Genomic DNA, 26,886 nt, shown 5'->3' with positions numbered 1-26,886 from the left:
GTCATGACTCATCATAGAGAGGCAAACTAGTAGTTTGAACTTTTTCCATAATTGTGGCAAAAAGAAATAAGTCATAGCATCTGAAAAGATCATCATGCAAATACCCACATATCTTCGTTTCTACACATACATTGATACAACTTGTCATCTGAACTGTGAAGGCCTGTTTTCTTCTTCTTCTTCTTCTTCTTCTTCTTCTTCTTCTTCTTCTTCTTCTTCTTCTTCTTCTTCTTCTTCTTCTTCTTCCCCTTTGAGTAAGGAATATACTTTCTTTTAACACTGTCTGCTTGATCATAATGGGTTTATTGCCCAATTCTGTGTCATTTCCAAACTCTACCTATAACCAGCATACATGTGTGACATGGATTGTCGTGCTCTGAATTAGAGAGCAAACGGCCAACGTCTAGAAGAGGCCGAGGGCAGGCCTTTGAAATAATCTGTTCAATAGTTTCAAAGGGTGCAAAACAGCCATCGAAGGTTGTGCAATGTGTCTTTTCACCAGGAAGCTAATTGTTTCTTTTTGTTTCTGTTTTTTAATCCAGACTAAAGCAGGAAAACCACAGAGGAAGGGTGCCCGATATAAAAGATGGTCAAAGCTGTGACAGCATCCAGCTATGATATCGGCAGATACAGGGAAATGGCAATTTCTTGCTGAATTAGAGATTTCAGCAGTGGCCGGCAAAGACCCGCTAAGCGGCACTTTTTCCAAGCAAATGTTTGGCCAGTTGCTGAGCAACTGCTCTAGGCTGTTCAAGATTTATGAATCTGAATTAACAGTACCGAAAAATGCTTAAGTGGGAAAATGGGAGGAAATCTGATTAATGCTGCAGATTAACTGAGGTCTGGAGACTTTCCTTTCTTTTGAACAGGAACCATTTAGTCATACTCCTGCCTCTTTTATCTAAAGTTTCTGATACTTTACCCTTTCCTCATCTAATCTTCTCAGTCATTCCTCTTTTTTTAAAAAACAACTCTGCTGTGAATCTGACATGTGAAGGGGAGTGCAGCCCTTTCCAAAACAAACTGTATACTAAGCCCTGAGTCCCCCACCCAACAGGACTTCCATTTCATTTGAATGAAGTTTCCATATGTGCACAAAAATATAGTTAATCTAGTTAATATCTAATTAATCACAGGAGGGAGAGGGAGAGAGAGAGGGAGAGAGAGAGAGATTTCATCAGCATACTGATGATACCCCAACCAAAATCTCTGAATGGCCACACCTAGTTTAGGAAATTAAAGAGATCCTTGTGGTATCCTGTAAGGCAACAGGATACTCCCAGTCCTCCAGCCCCATTCCTACAAGGCATTCAGGGACACAGTCCTGTATCCATCTCCTGCTGCCAGTCTTGACCAGAGGAGACCTGGCCTTGTGGTAGAAAACATGACTTGTCCCCTTAGCTAAGCAGGGTCCACCCTGGTTGCATATGAAAGGGAGACTAGATGTGTGAGCACTGTAAGATATTCGGAGCTGCTCTGGGAAGAGCAGAAGGTTCCAAATTCCCTCCCTGGCTTCTCCAAGATAGGGCTGAGAGAAATTCCTGCCTGCAACCTTGGAGAAGCCACTGCCAGTCTGTGAAGACAATACTGAGCTAGATATACCAATGGCCTGACTCAGTATATCACAACTTCCTATGTTCCTATATTCCTATGTTCCAGTCATCCACTAGAGCAGCCAAGGTATTTTCAGTCCCAAAACCAGACTGATGTAATGAGTCTCCTCCAGATCACTTTCTTTATTTATATTTATAGTTAAATTTCTATATCACCTCTCATAAACGTATGCCAAGGTGGTTTACAAAAATTAAAATACAATAAAATTCCATAAACATTACATTAAAATCAGTTAAAACAATATAAAATAATAGAACACCAAAAAGCAACAACCATTAAAAACCCATTAAAAGTCCAATGTGCTCTTAACTCCACTTAAAACAAATAAGATAAAGTGACTGACATACAGACTAAGGAAGCACCAGAGATTCTCATGAAGTACTGGTGCTGCTGCATTGTAGATGGACTGTGGTTCACTTGGCGATGTGGGGCGGGGGGCGGTGGTGTGTGTGTGATTTTCACCTGCATCTTCTGCCCCTGGAAGTATTCTCTGTGATCCAGAAATAGGTCCCTGATGGCTCATGAACATAAGAAAAGCCCTGCTGGATCAGGCCCAAGGCCCATCTGTTCAGCATCCTGTTTCATTCTGCTTCACACAGTGGCCCACCAGATGCCTCTGAGAAGCCCACAGGCAAAAGATGAGGGCATGCCCTCTTTCTTTCTGTTGCTTCTCTGCAACTGGTATTTCGAGGCATCTTGCCTCTGAGGCTGGAGGTGGCCTCATGACCCTCAGAGACCTGCTTCTGGGTTGCAGGAGGTGTTTTCAGGAACAAGGGATATGGTTGGAAATTGCTTCCCATGAGCATGCTTTGCTAGCCCTGGTTGTCAGCCATCCAGCCCATCTGGATGTTCAGCTCCGGAGGTGCCATTGAATGTTTCCCATCTTCCATCCTTGCTTCCCACAGTTGCTGCTCATTCTCCTCTTCCTTCCTGAATCTAAAAAAGAAAGAAAGAGGGGAACAGAACAGAAGTGTGGAAATGAATAGTGGGATAGAAACACTCCTTTCCGAATGCAGGGAGTGTAGGAAGAGATGAAGCAGAGGTGATGAGTGGCAGAGGGCAGCATTTTGCACACTACTGGGTAAGGGGCTGGTGGCAACAGCACTTGGCACCTCCCTTTAGGTACAAGTAAGTCTTGGGCCAGCCCTGGCCCAACCTAGCCCAACTGACCTCACTTTTCACATGATTTCATGTGTATGCTGATGTTCTTAACATCTAGAGACATTTAAAGTAGGGATGTGCGAAACTTTTCGGATACAAAACATTTTGTACCCAAAACAGCCTGTTTCGGGAGTTTTGTAGACAAAACAAAACACCCATTTTCCAGATCCAAAGGTTTTGTATACAAAACAATACATCCCTGTTTCGGCTACAAAATGTTTTGTTCTTTCGGACCTCCATTTTGTGGTGATCTCTGAGTCAGTCTCCATTTTGTGTTTGACATCTCTTTGAATTTCCCACCCTTCCAGCCTTCTGATCGGTGACCTAAAGCATGGGCTGACCTGCTGACAATTCCCTCCTTGTTCCCCATTGGCTCTTTTGCTTCTTTCCACTCTTTAGTGACCCCACATTGGCCAGGGGAAGGGTTGCTAACCCATGGGGTGCTGGGTTCTGTTGTTTCTGTGGTGTTCTGAGTGTAGATTCTCTGGTAGCATATAAGAGTGGATTCTTGTTTTTCACTGAAAATCTCATATACTACCAGAGAATCTACAATGAACACCTCAGAAACACAAAACCCAGTACCCCACAGGCTTGTGGGTATGGAGGTGGTTGGCACCCTATGTGCACTACACGACCCCTCACTCTGGGAAACCCCAGTGCCCCCCAAGTGGAATTATGGGGCTGCTGAAACCTCCATTATTCCCTATGGGAGAAATCTTAAAAGACACGTAAACTTCAACAATTCACAAAAGATCAGCCCTTTGCCCAGTGGAGAGGAGAACTGGTCTTGTGGTTGAGCATGACTTGTATCCATAGTTAAGCAGGATCTTCCCTGGTTGCATATGAATGGGAGACTTGATGTGTGAGCACTGCAAGATATTCCCCTCAGGGGATGAAGCTGCTCTGGGAAGAGCAGAAGGTTTCAAGTTCCCTCCCTGGCTTCTCCAAGATAGGGCTGAGAGAGATTCCTGCCTGCAACCTTGGAGAAGCCGCTGCCAGTCTGTGAAGACAATACTGAGCTAGATAGACCAATGGTCTGACTCAGTATATGGCAGTTTGCTATGTTCCTAATTCTTTTGAGATAATTCTGGAAGTTTCCTTGCCCCCATTGGGCACTACCACCCACCACACTCCGCTCTGGGTCATCCCTTTCCCCTTGATTTGAAGCGATACATTTGCTGGAATCCCTATTATTCCCTATGGGAAAATTCTTAAAGATGTGTAAACTTTAAAAATTCACCAAATTCAGCCCTTTGCCCAATTCCTTTGAAATTTGGGTGGTAGCTTCCACCCATTGGACACTACCACCACCACCCACTCTTTTTGCCCTGGGACCCTTTTTAAAAATCCAAATCGATTAGGATTCGGATTCGGAAAATTCGGCTACAAAACAAAACAGGGCTGATTCGGATTCAGAAAATTTGGGTACAAAACAAAACGGGGGTGTTTTGATTCGGATACAAATCAAAACAAGAAAATTCCAAAATGCACACCCCTAATTTAAAGGATGTTGTAGAAAGGAATCTTCCAACTGCATCCCAAACACTTTCCTCCTTGTGACTTCCCTTGTTTGGATGTTATATGTTTTTACTCTGTTCCCCTGAAACTGGCAAAAAGATTTCTATAAACATTTGTGAAACCTGTTCCTTTCTTAACAATTAAATCACACCCTTACAATAGCTCAGAAGCAAGACAGAGTTCTTGTGCACTTTATAATGAAAATTTATTTTGCAACCTTAGCATGAAGATGGAGAATGTCAATGTACTGCCACTAGTAAGTGCATCAGCTTTCTGATCTAAGGGCCAGAACAGACCTGATTAAGGAGCTCTGTGATTGCATCTCCTGATGGTTTGTTGTTTGTTTTACTTCACAACATCTGGAGGAAGCTCCAGTTTTAACTGGAGCAAGAATGCTGGGGTGTTTACCCCACACTGTTTTCCCAATTTAAATCTAAAGTATACACATGCTACGAACCCAGCTAAACAAAACATATAGGCAAGACACAGGAGAGGTACTTGGGTTAAGGAAATGGTGTGGAGAAAAGAGTTCAACAATCCCTCTAAGCCAATCAGAAGACCTGATAAAACATCTCCCATGTCACATCCAGGGCTGTCCTTAGAGAGCCCTGGCGGGGTGCGGGGCAAATCAGCCAGTACAGGGGCCCCTTCCAGTTAATTCTAATGCGGGTTAAAAGAGCGGGACCTGGGGCTGTCACCCTGCTTGCCATGCCCTGAGGACAGCCCTGGTCACATCTGTGTTAGCCATAAGAACAGATCCTCCACAAATCAAGCCTATTGTCAATCTAAGGAAAATGTCACATTTTCTCTTAGGCAATCTGTTTCATTGCTCTTATAGGCCAGGACCCAAAGAACGATGCAGCTACTTTCACACACATAAGTAGACTTTGGATATATGTTTGGTGAATCACTTTAAAACGAAGGCTGCAATCCTATGCCCTTGGGAGTAAGTCTCATTGAACTCAATGGGCCTCCCGTCTGAGCAAGAAAGCATAGGATTGTGCTGCCAGGCTTCAATCATACGCACACTTTCCCATTAGTAAATCTATTTGAACAGAGTGGGACTTACTTTTGAGTTAACATATACAAAGTTAGGCTGCACAGGGAGTTTTAGGGTGGTTTTGCAATGCTTTGCCCATTTCTGTGATTCCAAATGAAGCACATGATTCTTCATCTAAATAATTTCATGAAAATGCTGAACAGTCCCAGGACCAACTATTCAGATCCCATTTCACACCTACTTACAGACTTAGTTTAAATTATTACTCTTCAACTTTGTTCACAGTAATGAATTTATGATCGTAGAAGAGATGGTACAATATTGCCATGTTGTACAGTGCCTGTTAGAGTGAGTTCATACAATCCTTTGCAGTTACCTGGGAGTGAATCCCCTTGAAGGTCATGGGACATCAGTGTAAATAAGTATAGGATTGGGCTGCACATCCTAAAGTTCTTAAAACATTTCTTTTCAAGCGTTCTTTTAAAATGCATTTTCTCTCTTGAGGAAAACATAAAATTACCTTATTTAATGGTCAAAAATATTGCCTTTACTGACTGCTTAGTCTTCAGATCTGTCACAGCTGCTTTGGACTGCAGGAATAGTGGCTTACATTCTGCACAGTAAGCCCCAACCCAAGGGAGAAGCACGCTCACGGCTTCCCCAGCACTTTAAACCCCACCAGTGCTGCTACAAAAGGCAGGGAGGCTCCATGCCTACAAAGTACTGTTGGAAGTTCAATAATGCACTTCTTAGTAGGCATGGAGCCTCCCTGCCTTTGGTAGCAACACCAGTGGGATTTAAAGTGCCGCAAAAGCAGCAAGCATGCCTCTCCCTCGGATCCATGGCTGATTGCATAGAATGTAAACCACATAGACACAACTGATATTTCTAGCTCTTTAATTGTTCCTGTTTGTTGTTGGCTAATGATCTTCACTATGCACAGTGGCTCCAAAAGGCCTAGATCACATCCTAATCTGGATCTGAAAATCAAAACATTTACAATGAAGGCCCAACCACAATATCCCGCCTGCACCTAAAAGACAGAAGGTTTTGCAGCAGGAAAGACTTGTGCTGCTGGGCACCCTCTCATTTCAAACAAAAAGAAATCTGCCTTAATGTGTGCCCATCTGAAGACGCCACACAGTAAGGGAGTAGACAGCCCCCCAAAGAACTGAAAACACAAATATAAAACTCAGATGGTTTATTAAATGCTTCAACCAGAACTGAAATCAGATTTGGGGGCTGGGGGATGAAATTTGATGAAACCAGATTTTGAAATTTCAGTCACAGACTTCTAAGTTGGATGCAATTCACGTGACACATTTTTCAATGGTTGGTTGTTGTTTTTGTCAAACATCAAATGCTATAAACTATCAACCAGCAAATTGTGTCTGATATTAAATGCCATGCCATGCCAACTATCGGATACTGCCAAATACCATTGCATGTCAATTGCCAAAAATGAAAATGATGTTGCATGGCAGCAATCAAAAACTGTGCCTGACATACTGAACAAGAGTACATTAGCCCAGTAACATTGTGTACATGCAAGTTGCACAAGCGAATGTGCAAATGCTGTTACACAATAGTAAGCCTATTATTTCTAGTGGGCTTACTTTTGTGTAACATTTGTACATTTTTTGAGTTTGCACTATTTGAGCAACTTGCATGCATGCAACATTACTGGGCTGACGTCCCCTTGTGAAGTATGCCAGCCAGTGGTTTCATGTCACTTATCAAATGCTGTCAGCTACTAAGTTCCATTGTCAACTACCAAATACTGTCAAATATCAAGTATTGAAATATAAAACATTGTCAGATGTCATGCTAGGATGTTTGCTGCGTTTTCAACCATGAAATTGAAACAGGAGAATTTTGTGGAGCAAATTCATTTCAGGCCTCATGTGGACACTAAGGCCACCATTAAAACCCCTGCTCTCTGGCCCACCACGAACTCAGGTTCAATTTGCGGTTACCAGAGACAGGGCCTTGTTTGTGACAGCACTTCAGTTGTGCAACATCCTCCCCCGGGGAGGTCTGTCAGATCCCTCACATTTTATGCTTTAACAGACCTTATTGATTTTTGTGCTGCTTTTTTTTAAACAGTCTTGCTGCTTTAATGCTGTTTGTTTTATTGTATTGTATTTTGTTGTTTTAATATTTTATTGTACTTCTTTTTGTGTGGGTCATTCCCACTTTTAAATGTACCCCGCCTCATGAAATTATATTTTAAAGGTGAGATATACAAATGGATTCAATAAATAAATAACAGCACAATCTGTAACAGATTAGCCTACAGTGTGTCTGCATTTCAGTGTGTCACACAGAGCTTGGAGAAGCACAATGCAGCCCTGAGAAGGTGCCATTAGAAGAGCTTGCTAACTTTTACTTCTTTATAACACTTCTGGGAAACTCGGGGGGCAGCTTCATATGTAATGACAGCAAGTAAGTTGGCAGGAACCAGAGTCCTGCAGAACATGTGCTCCCAACACAAGCCACAAATTGCAGCCATTTTGTGCCATCTGGAGCTGCCAATGTCAGATTGTCCATGTCAGATTCCTCTGATGCCTACATTCACTCAGCCTTTGTAACCAAGATTTGAAGTCAGGTTGGGTGGCAGAGGGAACCCTGGTGATCTGGTCTTGGCCACTTCAGATGTCATGAAATGGTTGCAACTTGCAGCTCACACTGGTAGCATGCACTTCCCTGGATCTTCTGGTTCCCACCAACTTCCTTGTTGTCATTACTTGTGAAGCTGCCCAAGGAGTTTATACATGGAGTTTCCAGACAGTCACTTGTCCAGGCACTGACCAAACCCAGATCTGCTCAGCTTTAGGGAGGTGGCTGCAGCAGGAACCTTCAGACTATACTCTTGGACTTTGAAGATAACATTGACTGTTTCACACATGCATGTCCATCTCTTGGTAAAAGCAGCTTCAAATGATGATTTGCATGTGAGAATGAACCATCCCACGTAAAACTTTCATATCTCCCAATGTACTCTTGACACAGTGCTTTTCAGTGGAGTCCATTCACACATCTGGATACCATCCTTCAAGTTCTGAGTAGTTACACGTGCTGAAAAAGTGTAGTAAAGCAGTAAATAAACTAAATAATTAAGTGATGAGGAAACAAGTGATATCCATGTCTACAAAAGGTGGAGACAGTAATTTTAGTTCACTAGACAAAAGCCCAAAAGCCAAAGTCATCATGCCCAAATTTATTTTCCCCGCCCGTCTTTTGTTTCGCTCTGATGAAGAGTTCCAGAGAATTCAAAAGTTTGCCGACCTCTTTGTGATACTTTATTTTGACCTATTAAAGATGTTGCTCTACTGTGATTTTTGGCCTTTTGTCTAATAGAACAACACAGCTATCTACAATTTGTATGTGGTTTGAAGGGACATGACATGATGGCTGACATGCTGCAGCTTTCTGGAGACTGAAGAGGGGCTGTGGGGCACTGCAGGTCCACAAGAAGGCCTCAGCGTCCCTGTGCTGGAGGCTTCTTTGCACAATGGATACAGAGAGGAAGGAGAGCAAATTTCCCATCTCTCCCTTCTCTCCAAAAGCTCTTTGCATTATTATAGGTGTGTACCTGAGGATCACACAGCCCTCAGATACATATTTATATAAGTTCAAGGGGCCTTTGGAAGGAGGGAAGAGACTCAAATCCCCCCCCCCACTCGATCTGCTGCACAAGGAAGCCTTCAATGCAGGGACATTGAAGCTCCTTGTGGACTTGAAGCCCTTCTTCCATCACTAAAAAGTTGCCCATAATGTAAACCTATATTTTTTAAAAAATGTGGAAGGGCCATTTTTGTTTTTGTGTTGCAAAAGCTCTCAGTGCAACTGAAATCTGTCTCACGCCTAGTGGAGGCTAATTAAATCTGCACAAAGCGGCCAGCACTCCATCTTAAGGTTGTTACAAATTGATGACACTGGTCATTTTTCATCATACTTAGCAGAGCCCACTGCATCTTTATGTCTGTTCCCCTGCTCCTGAGGTTTAGACTCTGGCAGCTGAAATTCAGTTAGTGGCTGCCATTTTGTTTTGCCCATAGAATGTCCCAGAATGACCTAGTGTCATTCTGGGGCATTGGGTGGTGGTGGTAGATTACAGCTGTTGTGGAGGAGCTTTGCCACTCTTTTTCAATATTAAGACATTTGACAGGGGGAAAACATCTGCTGCAGGATAACACACACACACACACACACCCCACAAACCCTAGAGCCAACTGGAGGGCACTTTGCTGAGAGCCCTCCTCAAACCCAGAGCCAGCCTTGCCTTACTTCTTTGTTTTGCTTACCACTCAACCTGATGAAGCCTTTTGGAGAACTTGAAAGCTTGTTGATCCATTTTCTGATACTTTGATTGGGCCAGATAATACTTTGGCCCTTTAATAATCTGTAACACTTAACTATCTTTAATAAAGCCTGCAGGCCTATTGAAAATAAATGATGAAAACTGGCAGAATTATACTGATGATAGGCAGATAAGGAAAACACACATATTGCTTGCCTGAAGAGACCCAGGATACATTTCATTCAATCCACAGCAACTGAGAATGGAAGATTCAAATGCAGCAGTGATGAGCAAAAGTGAGCGATGCATGCATGCTTTGTAGTAGCTTCTGTGACCCTTTTATAGAATGCTTCTACTTGTGTTCTATCAATCGCTGCAAAATTATGGGTTCTTCATAAGTCAGAAATGCCAGTTCATTCTACTTATGAGAACAGTGGTTCATATTAAAGTCTAGGACAACTTAGCCCCCCCGCAGCTGTTTTTGGACTACCATATTCCCATAATCCCCATCCACAGTGGCCAGCAGCCAGAAATTATGGGAGTGATAGGCCAACATCTGTAGGAGGGCCGAAGTTGAGCAGACCTGGTCTAGGTTTTCAAAATGGGGAAGGCTCCCTTGAGGTATGGAATATGTGGTGGGAGGGCGCAATGTTCCAGGGAGGGATAGGATCCTAAGCCAAGATATCCTTCTCCCCTACCACTTGTCTAACTAATCCTGTCTGGGTTGCATATGCATTGGCAGAAATACAATTCACATTCAGTTCATGGATGTGGCTTCCTAACTGCCCACTACATGTGGTTTTAGGAAGGAGTTAGAGATGTCCAGTTCTAAGAAGATATCTGGGTTAATATCATTATCCACAATCCTTGCACACACCTATGCAATCAGCGTAAGGCCACAACACCAGTGTGATTTGGGACGAGTTGAAAATTCACAGAGATGAATTTTGGGGAAAGTTGGGTGTGTGTGTGGGAGGGGCAAACTGGAAAAATAAGTAGGCCCACAAAATTCCTACATGGTTTCAGGGGATTTCTGCTTGTGATGGTGTCAAATGTTTTGCTTTTGAAAATGCCAAGCAGCTCCTCCATTTGTGACACCTGCAAATGGACCACCAACAATGGGGAGTGCTATTTTTGTCAGCCTTAGTGTGATGCAGTGGCTAGAGTGCTAGACTGAGGAGAGCCAGGTTCAAATTCCTGACCAACCCAAAGCTCCCTGGTGACTCAGAAAAGAATGTAAGAGAAAAGAGTGCTTGTGAAAACTCCACAGGGTCAGACAGCGATGGAGACAACTTCCTGGTGATACAGGCATTTCCATTATTCTTAAAATGAAAAGATTCCTTGGCACTTAAAGGAAACAGATTTGTCTTGATGACATGAATAAATACATATGTATGGATCTATGCATACAAATGTATTGTCTTGTAGGAGAGGGATAAATGATGCTTGTACTGTGCATCAAAGCTGTGAAGGGACTACAAATGCAACACGGAAATAAGGTATTCAAAAATTAACAAAATGGAGGGGTGATAAAACTTGCCTGGGGTGCCACATGGTCTAAGGCAGGCCTGCTCAACTTAGGCCCTCCCCAGCTGTTTTTGGACTACAACTCCCATAATCCCCATCCACAATGGCCAATAGCCAAGGATTATGACAGTTGTAGGCCAACATCTGCAGGAGGGCTGAAGTTGAGCAGTCCTGGTCTAAGGCTAGCCCTGAATTCTCACATGAATTTTCACATGCTGAACTGCAGAAAAGATAGTTAGACTGAGAAGTGGGGGGGGGGGGTTTAGAAGGTGGTCCAACTTCAAAACATTTAAGGAATATTGTCATTGATTCGGCTAATTGAGTAAGTCATGGCTGATTAATATTTATTTGGCCATTCCTGATCTTTCTTCCCCACTTTATCCATACATGCCCTTATTCAGCAAGTTCTTGCATCTGCTGTAAGGTTGGACCTGTGCCCTTCTGTGAATACCAAGAGCTTTGGGTGCTTGCCTAGTGCCCACTTTTTAAGCAACAGTGGACCGTGTGTGGGGAGGAAGGGGGTGCAAATGTGGGTAAGAATTCCCCTGATTGCCCCCTCTTCCAATGTATTGGAACAAACTGTTCAAGCCAGTGTCTATCCTCTCCTGCTTCCCATGCTATGGAATGCTGTGGGTGAGTTCATTATAATGTGATAAATCAGCCAATAAACCTTCATGCATTGTCCTACGGAAGTGTTTGGGCAGCTCCTGTTCTGTAGTGATGGCTGTTTGGCACACAGTGTTGTAATGATCAGCTCGGGGAAATAAAAAAGAGACTGACACATGCCTAGGTGCAGAGCAAGGGTGATGTTCGTGTTGCTACTGGGCCATCACTCTCTAAATCATATTAATCTAAATCATATGAAGAAGCTGAATGCATGGTTGAGATTCACCTGCCAGTGAGTCACATGACCAAATATCAGTGCTCGCTCCTGTCTGGCAAATCCAATGGGCATTTCTTCTTGCCAAATGGTCAGTGCTCCATTTGGAGTCAGTGCTCCGTAGCAAGGGAAAGACTTGATACATATTAAGACTGTATGTATGTCCACTGTATGTTTCTATAGGAAGGGCCATAGGTCCATGATAGAGTGCAAGCAGAAAGTCCCAAGTTCGTTTCTTGCTTCTCCAACTGTAAGATCTCTGGTAGCAGGTAGAAGGAGCGGTCCTTGCCTGAAGCACTGAGTAGCTGCTGCTTGGCCAAAGAAGATGATACTGGGCTAAAAAACCAATGGTCTGACTCAGTATAAGGCAGCTTCTTATGTTCACAGAACTATTCTGCTCCACGAGGCATATTCACAAGTAAGCTGGAATGCAGAGTTGCAGTCCCAGATTTACTTTCCCCAGTAAAGCCAGGCCCTCATGTTGAATATGTGAGTGGAATCTTGGACTGATAAGGATAATACCATCCCTGCCCACATAATTAAGAAGGGGACAGGCTGACAGCATGCCCATCATTAGGGATGTGCATGGTTTGATTTTTTTCAATTTGATTTGTGCCTGAATCAAATCACCCCTGATTTGTTTTGTGTCCGAATTTCTCCCCCTGAATCACCTCAGATTCTATTTGGATTTGATTTGATTCCATTTCATATCGATTTGGAGCACTTATAAACATCCTATGGGTGCCAAATTCGGTGGTGGGTAGGTCCCCATGAGTGCCACATACCACCCAAATTTCAAGGCAGTGGGGCACTTGGCTGATTTTTAATTATTTTCTTTTAGTTTTTACTGATTTTGTATATTTCTACCATAGGAAATAACGGGGATTCAAAGTTGTCCTATCATGGATTCCCAGCTTTAAAAAAAAGCAAAAAAAAAAAGAAAAGAAAAGAAAAGAAAAGAAAAGAAAAAAGAAAAAGCTAAGCTCTAGCCCTTGTAGAAGTGAGGTTATGGAGAAATATGTGCAGTCACTATTCTTCAAGTGTTTGGACCAGTCTGATTTACGATTGTAATAAAGTTTATCTATCTATCAAGTGTTTGGATTATTTGGTGTATAATAACTTTTCCTCATAATGAATCCCTATGAGGATTCATTGCACACCTTTATTTCTTCTGTTCATTTTGACTGCCATTGGACAGTACCAACTGTCAATTGCCAGGTGCCAACTACATCCCCACCACCACCTGTAAGGCTGTGGGGTACTCAGCTTACTTTTAGGAATATTGGAATGTTTAGATTCTTTGGTGTCTAATAACCTTTCCTCATAATGAATCCCTGTGATGATTCATTATACACCTTCATTTCTTCAGTTCATTTTGATTGTCATTGGACAGTGCCAATTGTCAACTGCCATGTGTCAACCACACCCCTTCCACACACACAGGGATACTCAGTTTATTTTTAAGGATTTTTTGAAGTGTTTAGATTCTTTGGTGTCTTCAGTCTACACCTTCATTTCTTCTGTTCATTTTGACCCCACTGCTTTGTGGATGGGGAATTAGTGGCATCCCATGTGCCAACTATCCCCCAAACCCCAAGCCACTGGGTACTCAATATATATTTTAGGATTTTTTGGAGGTGTTTAGACTCTTTGGTGTGTAATGAATCCTCATAGGGATTTGTTATGAGGAAAGGTTATTAGATACCAAAGAGTCTAAATATTTGAAAACATTCCTAGAAAATAAACTGAGTAGTACCCCACTGCCTTGTTGGTGGGAGAGGGGTGTAGTTGGCACATGGCAGTTGACAGCTGGCACTGTCCAAAGACAGTCAAAATGAATAGAAGAAATGAAAGTGTGTAATGAATTCTTATAGGAATTCATTGAGGAAAAGTACACAAAGAATCCACACTCTTGAAAAATATCGACCACACATTTTGCTCCTGATTTGTTCTATCTTCAAATCACCCAAATCAGCTAGATTTGAGTACAAATTGATTTGTATGTGAATCAATTCACACATCCCTACCCATCATGACAGACATCCTGATGCCCTCCCGACAGATCCTTTAACCACATGAAGGGGCTGTACATCCAAATAGCCCCTCTATACATGCTACAAGTGCCTTATTAAAGACATATTTAGAGTTTGGGAAAGGGGGCCATTCGGATGAACGGACCCCCATATGATAAAAGGATATGCCAAGAGGCTGTTATGACATCCACAGAGGACATCCAAAGGATGCACTCTTCCCATGCCCCCTTCCTAATTTCATGAGCAGGAACAGTATTGACTGAACCAGCCCATCCATTGTCATTCCGGAACCATCTAGGCAAAGTACAAGGAAAGCAAATACAGTACAGACAGTACAATATGACCCACTGTCACCATATCCTTTATTCCCCTTTTATGCTTCTGCTCCAATCGAAAGCGAGCAACTGTAAAATAGAAACAGTTGCTTGGTATAGTTGGTGGCATATACAGCAGCCAAGTATTCAATCTGATACAGCATTTTCAGCACTAAATCTTTTTTATTTCTGTTTTCCTACTGCAAGTGCTGGGGGTGGGGGAAAACCACCCTAGACTTCAAAGCAAATGCTTCGGGATCCAGAACTGAAGGTCTATTGGCAACACATTCCTTTGGCTGACAATTGCATAAGCTCTGTTGGCCATATCACTCCATCTTGTATGATTCCCCCTCTCCCCTTCTTACCTCAGAGCAAAAGCATAAATCATATTTGCGAGAATGAAATATCTTCTTTATCCCAGTTGTTGAATGAAACAGACGGAGTAAGTGGCAGTTTAATTTAAGAGGAGCAAGCAACCAGAGCCACAGTGTAGTTTGGATTTAATTAAAAGAGGACATACTTTATCTTCCTGGATCATGTGGATTTTTTCCTTCTCCTTCCAGAAATTTCCTTTGCTGTGTAATAAAGGGGAGCAGCTGCTAAAATAAATTTTAAAAATACAGAAGTGACAAGAGAGAAAGCATGGTCTGTTTCAGTGTTTATCTCCTTTTAATTTATTTCTTGAAGCAGCAGTGCCCAGAATTGTTCCCGCAGAGCTCACTCGGCCCTGATGATCAGAGACGTCCCTGGATGACTAACAGCCCCATTCAGACATTACTTTCTTTGTGCAAGCAGATGTCTGTACACAGTTTTAGACATGTTTTAGTGTGAATGATTGTACATTCATTCAGTTGAACCTGGGTCCAAGGCCCCTCAAATGCAGAGTACAAACAGTAAATGCACTTCTATAAATGGCATTGAACATAATGTGTGGATAACTGTTTATGCATACAAACCTGCACATTTGTACACTGTGTACAGACTGAACATGCATTGAACATAACATGAATAGGGCTCTTCAATCCCACTGAGAATGAATGCATTTCCCCCTAAATATTTTAACCCTAATCCATACACTCTTATTTTTTACAGATCCCAACAGCACAGTTTTGTTGCCTCTTCTCCAAATATTGTTGAAAAAAAAAAATCCAATACTTGCAAGTCACTGCAACTACTTTCAAACTGACAAATGTATTGTCAGTTAATACCTCAAACTTGAGGTATTGTTAAGGGATACACTACAAACATGTTGGTAATATCCAGTTTAACTGCTGTAGCTCCACCAAAAATCAATTAAAACAGTTAAAAAAAATAGAAATAACCTAAAAACTTTAAAACGTATGGACTAGAAGTCTGATTAAACAAGTATGTTTTTGGATTTTTCTTTTAAACATCCAGAGATGAAGTGGTTTTAATTTCTTTGGGAGCACATTCCAAAGTCCTGGAGCAACTCTTGTGAGACAATATTGTTACTTGTTATGAGAAAAACATTCAATAAACTATTAATTAAACAAAAATAATGCTCAAATAATAAACCAATTAATTTCCTCTCTGCTACCACTTGAACTTTCCTTACCCTGCAAAACTCTGAATGCATCACACATCCAGTGCCTCTATGAAATCTTGTAGGCTGCTGCAGCCTACATAATGATCTAGGGCAGTGGTTCCCAAACTGGGAGCCTCCAGATGTTGCTGAACTACAATTCCCATCAGCCCCAGCTACAATTTATTATGGCTGGGGATGATGGGAGCTGTAGTTCAGCAACATCTGGAGGCTCCCAGTTTGGGAACCACTGATCTAGGACATCAGGGAGAGCCCCATCTTCACAGTGCAGGTAGTACCTACACAAAGGACGGTAGTCTTCTGAATATACCAAGTGGTCACTGGTGCATGCCAGTACTTAGGGGTCTTTGCAAGGATCTCATGTGATCCCTAGGGGACAAGTGTAATTTAGCAGTAGCATGTTAGCTGCCTTGAAAGACTGTGGAATCTCATTCTTTGGTAATTTTCAGCAAAAGGTTGGCCAGGTATTGTCTCCAAGCAGGCGGTTGGCCATGATGTCCCACAGGGCCTATTTCAACTCTATGATCCGTCATCCTTTACTTTCTTTCACTCTCTCCTTCAATTACTATGTAAATAGTAGCCGAAGGAAACCCAATTAAGGTCTTCAGCCTGGGGAGTGACTACTCATATGGACATAGCCTAGTTGGCTCACTAGGTTTGTATCTCCCCCCACCACCCCCACTCTGGGTCTATCTTGATTCTTTCCATTGTTCTCCTGTTTATGGCATTATTCTTTGTTCACACAGTGTTTGTCAGCTTCTGGCTGCTCATGAAGAGATGGGACTGTATTTTTAATAAATAAATAAATAAAAGATTAAGAGATGCTGGTTTTGTAAGAGATGCAGGTTATGTGTAGTACCCAGGTGAGAGTATAGTCAGCTCCTGGCTGAGTGCCAGCTCTGTGCCTGGAATAGCTGCATGACAGGGGCTTTTTCACCTCATAAGGCCTTTCCCATCACTTCAGCATTGTGCCAGTTCCACTTCTCAACTTTTGCTGATGTGAAAGCAGCTGCCGCATAGCAAGCAGAAACACAGGGGCTGTTTTAGGATGGGAAGTGCCCAGCCTAAACAGAAAGCCCTCTTCTACCTGCTAGCCCTTTACATGGGGACCCTTTTGCTGCCTCTGGGACTTCATTTCTAATCCTCACTTTATCTGCTTTTTACAGTTGTCCAGCACATCAAACGGCACAATATTGTTCTAAAAAGAGAGTTAGGAGAAGGAGCCTTTGGGAAAGTCTTTCTGGCTGAATGTTACAATCTGTGTCCTGAGCAGGACAAGATCTTCGTTGCAGTGAAGGTAAAAATGATGCATCTTTATTCCTAATTAATGGTTGCAGTTATTGCCATTTGATTGTTTAAATGGTAACCGTTTGTATAGAAGGCTGGCCCACCACTGATAACAATCACAAAAACTAATAGAAATTCAGGAGATTTCTCATGAAAAGAATTGCCAGAGCAATGGAAACTGTTCTCATAATCTCATATTCTGGTTCAAGTGAAGAGCAAAGGGAACTCTGCATATGTTTGAAAGAACTCTCTTGCTTCACATGTTCCAGGGTTGAGCCTTAGAATCACTAACAAATGCCATAACTGGACCTGATGAACCAGTATTGTTTGCTACAGATGTCTCACTGAATGCAGCTAATCACATTCTCAGTTTAACCATGTTCCCTCTCCCTCTCCCTCTTTTACACACACTCCCTCACTAAATCTTTCCATGTCTCATGTATACACATTTTCCCTGCATCTTTTAACATGTCTCTGTGTCTATTTCCTCTCATGTTTCAGTAATCAGATTCAGCTAAGCTATGGGTGGAGAGCTGGTCTTGTGGTAGCAAGTGTGACTTGTCCCCTGGCTGCATATGAATGGGACATTACATATGTGAGCATTGTAAGAAATTCTCCTTAGGGGATGGAGCTACTTTGGGAAGAGCACTGCATGCTTGCATGTAGAAGGTTCCAAGTTCCCTCCCTGGCATCTCCAAGATAGGGCTGAGAGAGAATCCTGCCTGCAACACTGGAGAAGCCTCTGCCAGTCTGGGTAGACAATACTAAACTAGATGGATCAATGGTCTGGCTTGGTATATGGCAGCTTCCTATGTTCCTAAGCATTTGCTTCTATAGTTTTGTCCAGGGATAGAGTACTTTATGGGCCCATTCACTCATTACCCAGATGTGTAGGTTATCCAGGTTGTCCCTGTCATGTATACAATATAATGAAAATTAAGACCTTAGTGCGAAAGTACCTACCTGAATGTGCACACAATCCATTCCTAGTGAACAAGACGGTGCACTGTAGGTTGCAGTTCAGGTTAAAGGTTATACATGAGAAGGCATGCGAGCCTGCTACATGGGTAACCTATGCACCTGGACTGTATGTAAAGTGATCTTAATGGGGACAGGAAAGAACTCTGTTGTTCAAATACATTTGCTCTTACATACAAGTTGCTCAACCAAGACAGCAGTGTTTCATGAAGGATGTGCAATCCTTTTCTGAATATTGCAGATATACATTACTGTTCCCATTTAGAGAATAAAGCCTTGACTAGCTATGTGACACTCTGTTCAAATCACATTCAGTGAAAACATGGAGGGAAGAGCAGGATCACTTCCACTGGCCTTCTCCCCAACCTCTGTGTGTTCATGGAAAATATGAACAGAGTCCTTTGCATGCACACATAGGCTCTGTGCATGTGGTTGGGGACCCTGACCTTTGCAGGTTTTCTGTGTGCATGGAAGAACCTGTGTGTGAACAGTTGTACATACAAAGGACTCAGTTCATACCTTTTACTGAATGTGTGGAGAGTGAGAGCAGGGCCAGCATTTTCGCTCCCCCATATATTCACTGAGTGCAATTTGAAGTTGCAAGCAGGGTGCCAGTTGTCATGAATGAGAGCTGACAGATCTGGAACTCGGATTTTACAGTTATGCTTTAGCTATCATTCAATTAAGTACCTTTGTTCTTACAGCTGACACCTTCATACATATAGCAAGTAATGGAAGAAGACATACCACACACACACACACACTTTTCAGAAAATACACTGCTTCCTCATTTCCCAAGAAATACCTGAAATAACCATTTTTTTTCTGCAAAAAAAGAATTCATCCTTCGTAGCTGAAATGTGCAGTTTGTGACTAACAGGTCAATTTCAGAAGGGTTTTAGGCAGAGGAGAAGCTGAGCAAGTTGCCCCAAAAGAGAGCATCATCTCACTTAATGTTCAAGTATTGTCACGGTTTCTTTTCATTCACTGGATCTTTGACATGCTTCCTTGGTGGTTGCTGGGCAACCCAGAACACCATTGTGCATGCATGTTAGGAAATAACTGCTATTGAGCCCTATGGGAAGACAAAAAACTCAAAATGCAGTGCTTTCTGGGGGAGGGAGGATGGCCAATATTCTCATCTTGCATCAACAAAGAACTTTCAATGTAAAAGTAGTCATAAAAATCTGATTTTATATGAAAACAGGACCTGCATGTGCACACACATAAATGCAGAAAGAGATGCACACACAGAGCGAGCGAGCACTCTGCTTTGCCTGTTTGGAAATAAGGGAGGTTGAGACAGTTTATTTTTACTTTCATTTTGTTTGGAAGGAGTTTGATTTGTGTATGGCTATTTTGGACTCAGCTTCTGTGCAGAAGGATTTAACTGAGATTTAAGTGACACACAGGGTCAGTGTGAGCCCTATAAAAGCAAGCAAATGGAGACACGTTATGTTGGAGGCTTCAGCAGATGAGTGGGAAAACCCTCCCCATCTGCAAACCCTCATCTCACATCCATTACAGAAGCCCATGTGATATTGCATAAGATTATCTCTTGCTACTGTTCCAGGGCCCCTCTTTGCTGCTTCCATGTGGAAGTGAAAGTATAGAATTCTAAGAATCCACACCAGACTATTTTCTGGCAAGAGATCCTATAAAGCATTAGGCTGGAGGCAAAATTGTAGTATTCTGTACAGCAGTATGTCAATTGATCTGATCATTCTGGCCACAGAGGTGGGATTTTTGTCCCCACTGGAGGATATCCATGTTACATTTTGTAACTTTAAGAGATAATAGCTCCTAGGAAGAGACTTAAAGCAGGAAAGGAAGGGCAGCCTTTCATGCAGCCTAGGTGTTTAGGCTGAACATGCATGGGGAACCATACACCTGCATGGCCATACGCCTTGTCCTTGTGAGTGTACAAATTGTACCTAGCAGCCTGAGCAGACACATGATGCTGGCAGCCGGTTTAAGGGCATGCTCACACCCTTAACCCTGGATAACAGCCAGGCTACGGAGCCAGGCTTGGAAGCATAGCAGCGCCGGGATCTGTCTGGATCCTGGCGGTTCTCTCAGGCAGCCAAGCCCAGGCTTGGTTGTTCGTGAGAACAGCCTTAATGTTTAGTTGCCACAGCAACAGCTCCATCCCAGAATCAGGTTGCTTCTTGACACCTTGATGTAATATTTTCTTATGAGAAGTGTCAGGATTCGGAGGTTCTAGAGATAGCTGTTTAACCATGGTGCAGATTTCGTCCCTCAACTGTTCCTTCAAAGGACGTTTGATGAGGGGTGAAGTTTCAAAATACAGGACCTTTGTACAGCCATATCTCCTGCATCCATATCTAGCTCACAGATGTGGCTACAGCACAGCTGCTTCTTACAGATTAAGTCCATTTTGCAATGTGGACTATATTTTGGGCCTTGTTAATTGGGTGGTAATTAGCTTGCAAGATTTCTGAGAGTTGTAGCTCTCAGGAATTTTAAAAGAAAATTACTATTCTATTGAATGTAATAATAATAACAGCAGCAGCAATAGATACACATTGTTCTCCATTGTTTTAACAGATCTTTTTATTGCAAATGGAAGATAACTCAGCAGCCTCTAAGAAAAGGTGAAGAGACCTAAAATATCTGATTATCTGTGATGCCAGGAACTGTAGCAGATAAAGCACCAAATCACATACTTTTAACATTTGCAGTTTGCTCCAACTGTTATGATACTTCCTAAGCCAAAAAGGGAGATGCCAAGTTTCTGAACATGTATATCTTGTCTATTTCCCTGCTTCCCTTCCCTTTTCTTTGTAGACACTAAAAGAAGCTAGTGATAATGCCCGCAAAGACTTCCACCGAGAGGCAGAACTATTAACTAACTTACAGCATGAACACATTGTGAAGTTTTATGGAGTCTGTGTGGAGGGAGATCCTCTCATCATGGTCTTTGAATATATGAAGCATGGGGATCTCAACAAATTCCTCAGGTAGCTTTTAAAAATTATTAAATATGTATTAATAGCATTTTCCAACCAAAACTTTCAGGATGGATTTCCAAGCATTTTCAGGATGGTTTTCCAAGAAAGACTTTCTGCTAACCATATGCAGGAGCAAGAATGTAGCTCTGGCATTTTGTTGCTTGTGTTTTAATAGCCTTGGTGTTTGTTATTGTGAGCCAGCATAAGCTGAACAAAGATGAGACAAAAATATTTAAAATACATGAAATAAAATAACGCAAGATGGTCTGCCATTGTTTAAAAAGTGGCAGGACAACTAAACATGAAAATTTAGTCTTGAAAGACTGCCAAATAGTTGAAGTTGTTTTCACTCTGGGCCAGATCAGATGATACTTTTCTTCCAGTTCAGCCCATTGTGGAGATGGGAGAAAGAACATACTTGCCTTCCTCACCCACCTGACACATCTGCCCCACTCTTGATACCTCCACAGTAAGGCATGGACTTGGAGAATAATTGTATTATTCTTACATAACTTTGTACCAGAGTTTACCTCCACCGTTGGAATCAACAAGCAAGACTACATTTCCCCTTCTTTGTTCATACCTACATTGTCGTGATTGTTCCCCTAATTTTGCCATCTGTACATATTAGAAGCCAAAGGTAGTTCTGCAAGTCACAGGAAAGGCAAGAGGTATGGGGGGAATTGGCACAAATGATATCCAGTTAAACTCAGGAAAGTAGGTGTCAGTTACTGTGAAATATCATATGAATGCATATAATCAAAATGTGGCACATTCCCAAATCTTGATGGATTGTCCTCCAATTGCATGATCCAAAATTCACCTCCATCCTGAGCATATAGGATCACATGTGAGAAAGATGAATGGCTGTATGGTCACAAAAACTTATATTTTATGTCAGGAAATACCCTATCAATGCACAAGCTTATTTTGGAATTGAGACTTCAGCTTAGAAGGATTTAATTTCTCCCCTTTCCAAATATTGCTATGGTACCTTACTTCTTTTCCAAATTGCTTATATAGTATCAGAGCTTATCCAAGAGCTGTGGCCTAACTCCTTTCTCCTTACCTCCCACAAAGTGGCTCCAGAGAAGCTTAGTGGTAGGGAATTTGGATGCAAAAGATTCCAGGTTCAATCACTGGCATTTCCAGGTAGGGCTGGGAAAAACTCCTGCTTAAATCCTGAAGAGCTGCTGCCAGTCATTGAATATAGTCAGTGTATACAATACTGAGCTAGATGGACCAATGGTCTGACTCAGTATAAGGCACCGTCCTCTCTTGCCTTTCCCAGATGCCATTATGACAACCAGGGCCTCCTTTGACTATCCGCATTCTTGATGGGAGATGCAGTTGACATACACATGCACCTGGATCTCTTCTTCTGCCACATTACTATCCACTTTGCAGGAGTCCCTCATGGAGAGTTAGGCTGCTTAGGCTGCAGTCACTGAAACACAGACAGCCTGACTGTGCTTAGGAGTGCAGTATCACCCCCCCCCAAAAAAGGGCATGCATCCATCTCTAGAGAAAGAATGCAGTTGGATCCTATGTATATTTATATGAGCAGTTCTGCTGAATCAGGCCCAAGGCCTATCTAGTCCAGCATCCTGCTTCCCACAGTGACCCACCAGATCTATCTATCTATCTATCTATCTATCTATCTATCTATCTATCTATCTATCTATCTATCTATCTATCATATTTATATACCACCCGATATGTGTATCTCTAGGCAGTGCACACAATATGAAACACAACCAATATGAAAGAGTAAAAACACAACAAATATGAAAGAGTAAAAACAATTAAAACAATTTCACAGAACAAAAATTTAAAAACAAACTGTTTAAAACTAATTTCAGACAGAAGTCTGAGAAAACAGGTGTGTCTCAAATGCCTCTGAGAAGTCCACAGGCGAGAGGTGAGGCAAGCAACGCTCTCTCTTATTGTTACTCCCCTGCAAATATATTCAGAGGCATCTTGCCTCTGAGGCTGGAGGTGGCCTAGCCACCGAACTAGTAGCCATTGATAGACCTGTCCTCCATGAATTTGTCCAAGCCCTTTCTACAGCCATCCAAGTAAATCTGAATGGATCTTACTTCCAAGTAAGTGCGGTCTGCAATCGTAAAAAGATATCTATGCTATTTATAGGACAACGACGCTAATAGAAGTGTTGGAGATTATTGGAAAAGGAGAGCCTCCTGCAATTGAATGCACTCATTAAAATTTAATAATAATTGCAGCCATTTAATAGCATTTATTCATTTATTTTTCTGCTGCTATGTTGGATGCTGTCTCTTCCATTCTTGCTTGGATTTATACTGCAAACCATATAGGGTGTTGTTGTTAGTGATACCTTTTCTATCGAATTTGGTATTAACAGAAGAATACAAACAGGCTCTTTAACCTGTGCTTAAATCTGGCATTCTTCTGCCATTTGAGATTGCCTGTGCTACAGATGAAAGACTGCATGTAATCAGAAGATGAAGCAGCATTTATTTCTTGCCCTGCAGCGCCCCCCAAGGCTGCCAGGGGAAAAAAAATATTATCTCACAGCTTCACCACCACCACCCGAACTGTCCTCCTGTGTCTGCTTCCTGCAGTACAGTGTCAAATTGCAGGACAGCTCTGAAGGTCAGAAGCCTTCCTGTGTGTGGCACTTAGACTGAAGGGCAGATGAAAAGCACTGGATCAGTGGAATAGATGTTATAGTCACATACAACTGTGTTATATTGGCTGCAGGCATGAAATGAACAAAAATGAAAAAGAAAAGGCTGTATGTTATATTTAATTTTTTTTTTAAAAAAATATGTTTTATATATTTATAAAACTCATAATAATTCTGTTATTAGAAAATAATTCTCATAAATGTTAAATATAGGAGCTTGTTAGCAGGCGGATTACATACAGCACTGCAGAATAACGCTGTGGCAGTGCAGCTTCACAACCTGTGTCTCTTGGGGTGTCATCACCTGGCCCGAGTTGCCACACCAGCACAACAAAAGGGAGGTTGCTCTATTAGTAGTCACCATTTCCAGATGCACAGTTGTATAAAACTCTCTTTGGTGTTGGAATGGATGGTGGGGGGGAGGCATGAGTGAAACGAAATGGCATGCCCTCCTAAAAGCATTTCGGCGGCCATGTAACCATCTGTGTGTGTACCCTTAAATACTTAATATTGGAGAGTAAGGTATCAGAAATTGTTTGCCAGTGACTTGCAGTGTGGTGGTAAGGACTGTGCCAATTGTCTTACACAGAACACCGCTCAGGTTCAGTTGGCACATTCTGTCCTGTCCACTCTGACAGCTCCACATGTCTTTAGGATTCGCACACCCAACAGAGTACTCTTCATGTGCTCATTGGAGCATAAGGTGTTCACTTGAAAAGCGTGTGTGTGGTTGGGGATGGAGTGGTGGCTCATTGGTAGAGCATCTGCTTTGCATGCAGAAGGTCCCAGGTTTAATCCCTGGCATGTCCAGGTAGGGCTGGAGATAGATAGAGCTTTATTTCAGTCATAGACCAGCATAGTAGGGCTGGAGACATGCTGGAGGCAATACTGTACAGTACAGTACATGCTGTACTGTAGACAATACTGAGCTAGACGGACCAATGATCTGATTTGGTATAAGGAAGCTTCTTCTATGTTTCTATGGCCATTGCCTGAGAATCTCAGCTTTTACTTACAAAGTCAAAATCAGCTCTTCTTTAGAAAAAACACTATTTAACTCCATGATTGTGGAGAAAATATTTAAAACTAGTAGGTGAGGACCGTCTTTGACCCGGCACAGTCATTTTGCATAGATTACATTTATAGGGAAGTTCAAGAAATTAAATACTGGTTAGGCTGGTACTCACAACCAGCCTAACCCTGCCTGGGCTGCCCCAGGCAGGGTTAGGATGATTGTGAGAAGCGGCAGGATCCTCACAGATCCCTCTGCTCGTCACCCACCTAACCCCCTTAATGAATCTGGCTTTTAGCCTAAGTTAAGGGTGCTCTTGCACCCTTAAGCCAGCTACCAGGCATTGTAGCTGTGAGGAGCCCAAGGAGTCACAGAGGCATGCCTCATGTTGCATCGAGGGATGCTTGGAGGCCAGACCATCAAGTTCCAGCCCTGAATCCCTCTGCCATGCTCCATGCTTTATGGAGCTGCATGGAGCAGGGCTGCCCATGTGGGCATGCGGGAGATGCACCAAAGAGGAGCTGCTTGGTCATCTGGGGAGAAGGTAAGGTGAAAGCAGCCTTCCCACTATGACCTCACCGCCCGCCTGGGGCAATCATGTGTTCTGGGGAAATGGAAGTAAAAGAACAGTTTTAAATTTGTAGGATTTCAACTTCAAACATTCTTTATGTTGACTAATTACCATATATGATAAATTTGAATCAGAGTACATTTGAATCAGAGAAAGATCTTCCGCTTCTCTTGGACATGATGTTGTTTTTGAATTATTGGGTGTGAGAAATCTGTTCAAAACAATAACAGCTAAAATCTGAAGATTATATTCTGAATTTCTGCTACAAAATATTTAAAAACCCACCCCAAAAACCCTTTCCCCACGCATATTCTTGTGTAAAATGTTGTGCATCCAGCTAATTTCAGTGGCAGGATTGTGTATGCAACATTTGGTATCTGTAGGTAATCTGGAAGTATGACTTTCTTTCACACAAACACACCCAGACTCTTCAAAAAATATATTAGATGTCAAAAAAGCAACTTCTTACATCTCAGAAATGATACCAGCAAAACTTTCAGTAAGATGATGTCAACCCTACTAATCTGCATGGCCCACCCTTTGGATTTCAGCTTTGCCTTTATTGATTAGCAATGCCCTATGAGTCCCAGTATTCCTTTCCCCTTGCTATTTCAGTTTCTTCTTCTTCTTCTTCTTCTTCTTCTTCTTCTTCTTCTTCTTCTTCTTCTTCTTCTTCTTCTTCTTCTTCTTCTTCTTATTATTATTATTATTATTATTATTATTAAAATCCATGATGTTCTACAGAAATTAGATGCACAACTGCATTTGTGCAACTTTACACCAGAGCAGAACTGCCCTGGGGCGCAACACTGTCAATGGTGTTGACACATGTTTGAGTGTTTAAGGGAATGTGGATGATGCTCCAACTGCCCTTTTTGTATTGTGCAGTATGTGAGCAACCATGTTTATATTTTCTGGACATGCTTTTGAGCCTTTAAGGCAGATAGAATTTGCTGCCATGGGATATGGTGCGAAAATGACTAGACAAATTTCTGGAGGTTTGCTCTTGGTTATTATGATGGCTATGTGGAACCCATGCTGGCTTTAGGAGGGTCAATCCAGGCAATTTCCCCAGGACCCACACTTTAGCAGGGAGAGGGTCAACGTCTTGTACATTTCTTAATGGATGAAGAGTTAATAATACTGTAGACTTTAATTACCCCTAACAAAAAGAATTTAGACTATTTCTTACAATTTGTTTTGTGTTCATAAAAGGTAGCCCTCCCCCCCTGGCAATTCTGAAACAAACAATGAAATATCTTACTGTAGTTATACATGAAATATTGGTTCTTCATAGTGTTTTCTTTGGTAGACGTCATGATAAAATGTATTCCTATGGCTGTATGGGTTTACCAGGCAGTCATGTGAATTAACTAGTTAACTTTTCAGCTGTCAACTTTTAACTTAAGCTAGGTTTAAAAAGCTTAACTTTAACTTAAAAAAAAAAGAATGTTAAAAGGGTTTTTTAAAAATTGAATCCTGCT

The 26,886-nt window shown here is 42.1% G+C and overlaps 1 protein-coding gene across 12 annotated transcripts in view; it reads left to right on the top strand.

The window, feature by feature from the left end:
* Positions 1-26,886, top strand: part of NTRK2 (neurotrophic receptor tyrosine kinase 2) — a 270,371-nt gene that overhangs the window by 199,960 nt on the left and 43,525 nt on the right. For 11 of the 12 annotated variants that reach the window (XM_053302944.1, XM_053302943.1, XM_053302941.1 and 8 more), the window contains 2 exons: positions 17,081-17,211; positions 20,988-21,160. In XM_053302944.1, the coding sequence (XP_053158919.1) occupies positions 17,081-17,211; positions 20,988-21,160 (304 nt within the window). Of the gene's footprint in view, positions 1-542; positions 5,968-17,080; positions 17,212-20,987; positions 21,161-26,886 lie in introns of those variants that run through there. The other variant, XM_053302949.1, reaches the window with a different exon arrangement.

The sequence above is a fragment of the Hemicordylus capensis genome, chromosome 2 (genome assembly GCF_027244095.1).
Source record: "Hemicordylus capensis ecotype Gifberg chromosome 2, rHemCap1.1.pri, whole genome shotgun sequence".
In the NCBI taxonomy this organism is placed as follows: Eukaryota; Metazoa; Chordata; class Lepidosauria; order Squamata; family Cordylidae; genus Hemicordylus; species Hemicordylus capensis.
The sequence above is the reverse complement of the archived record's forward strand: the minus strand, read 5'-3'. Positions and strand labels throughout refer to the sequence as shown.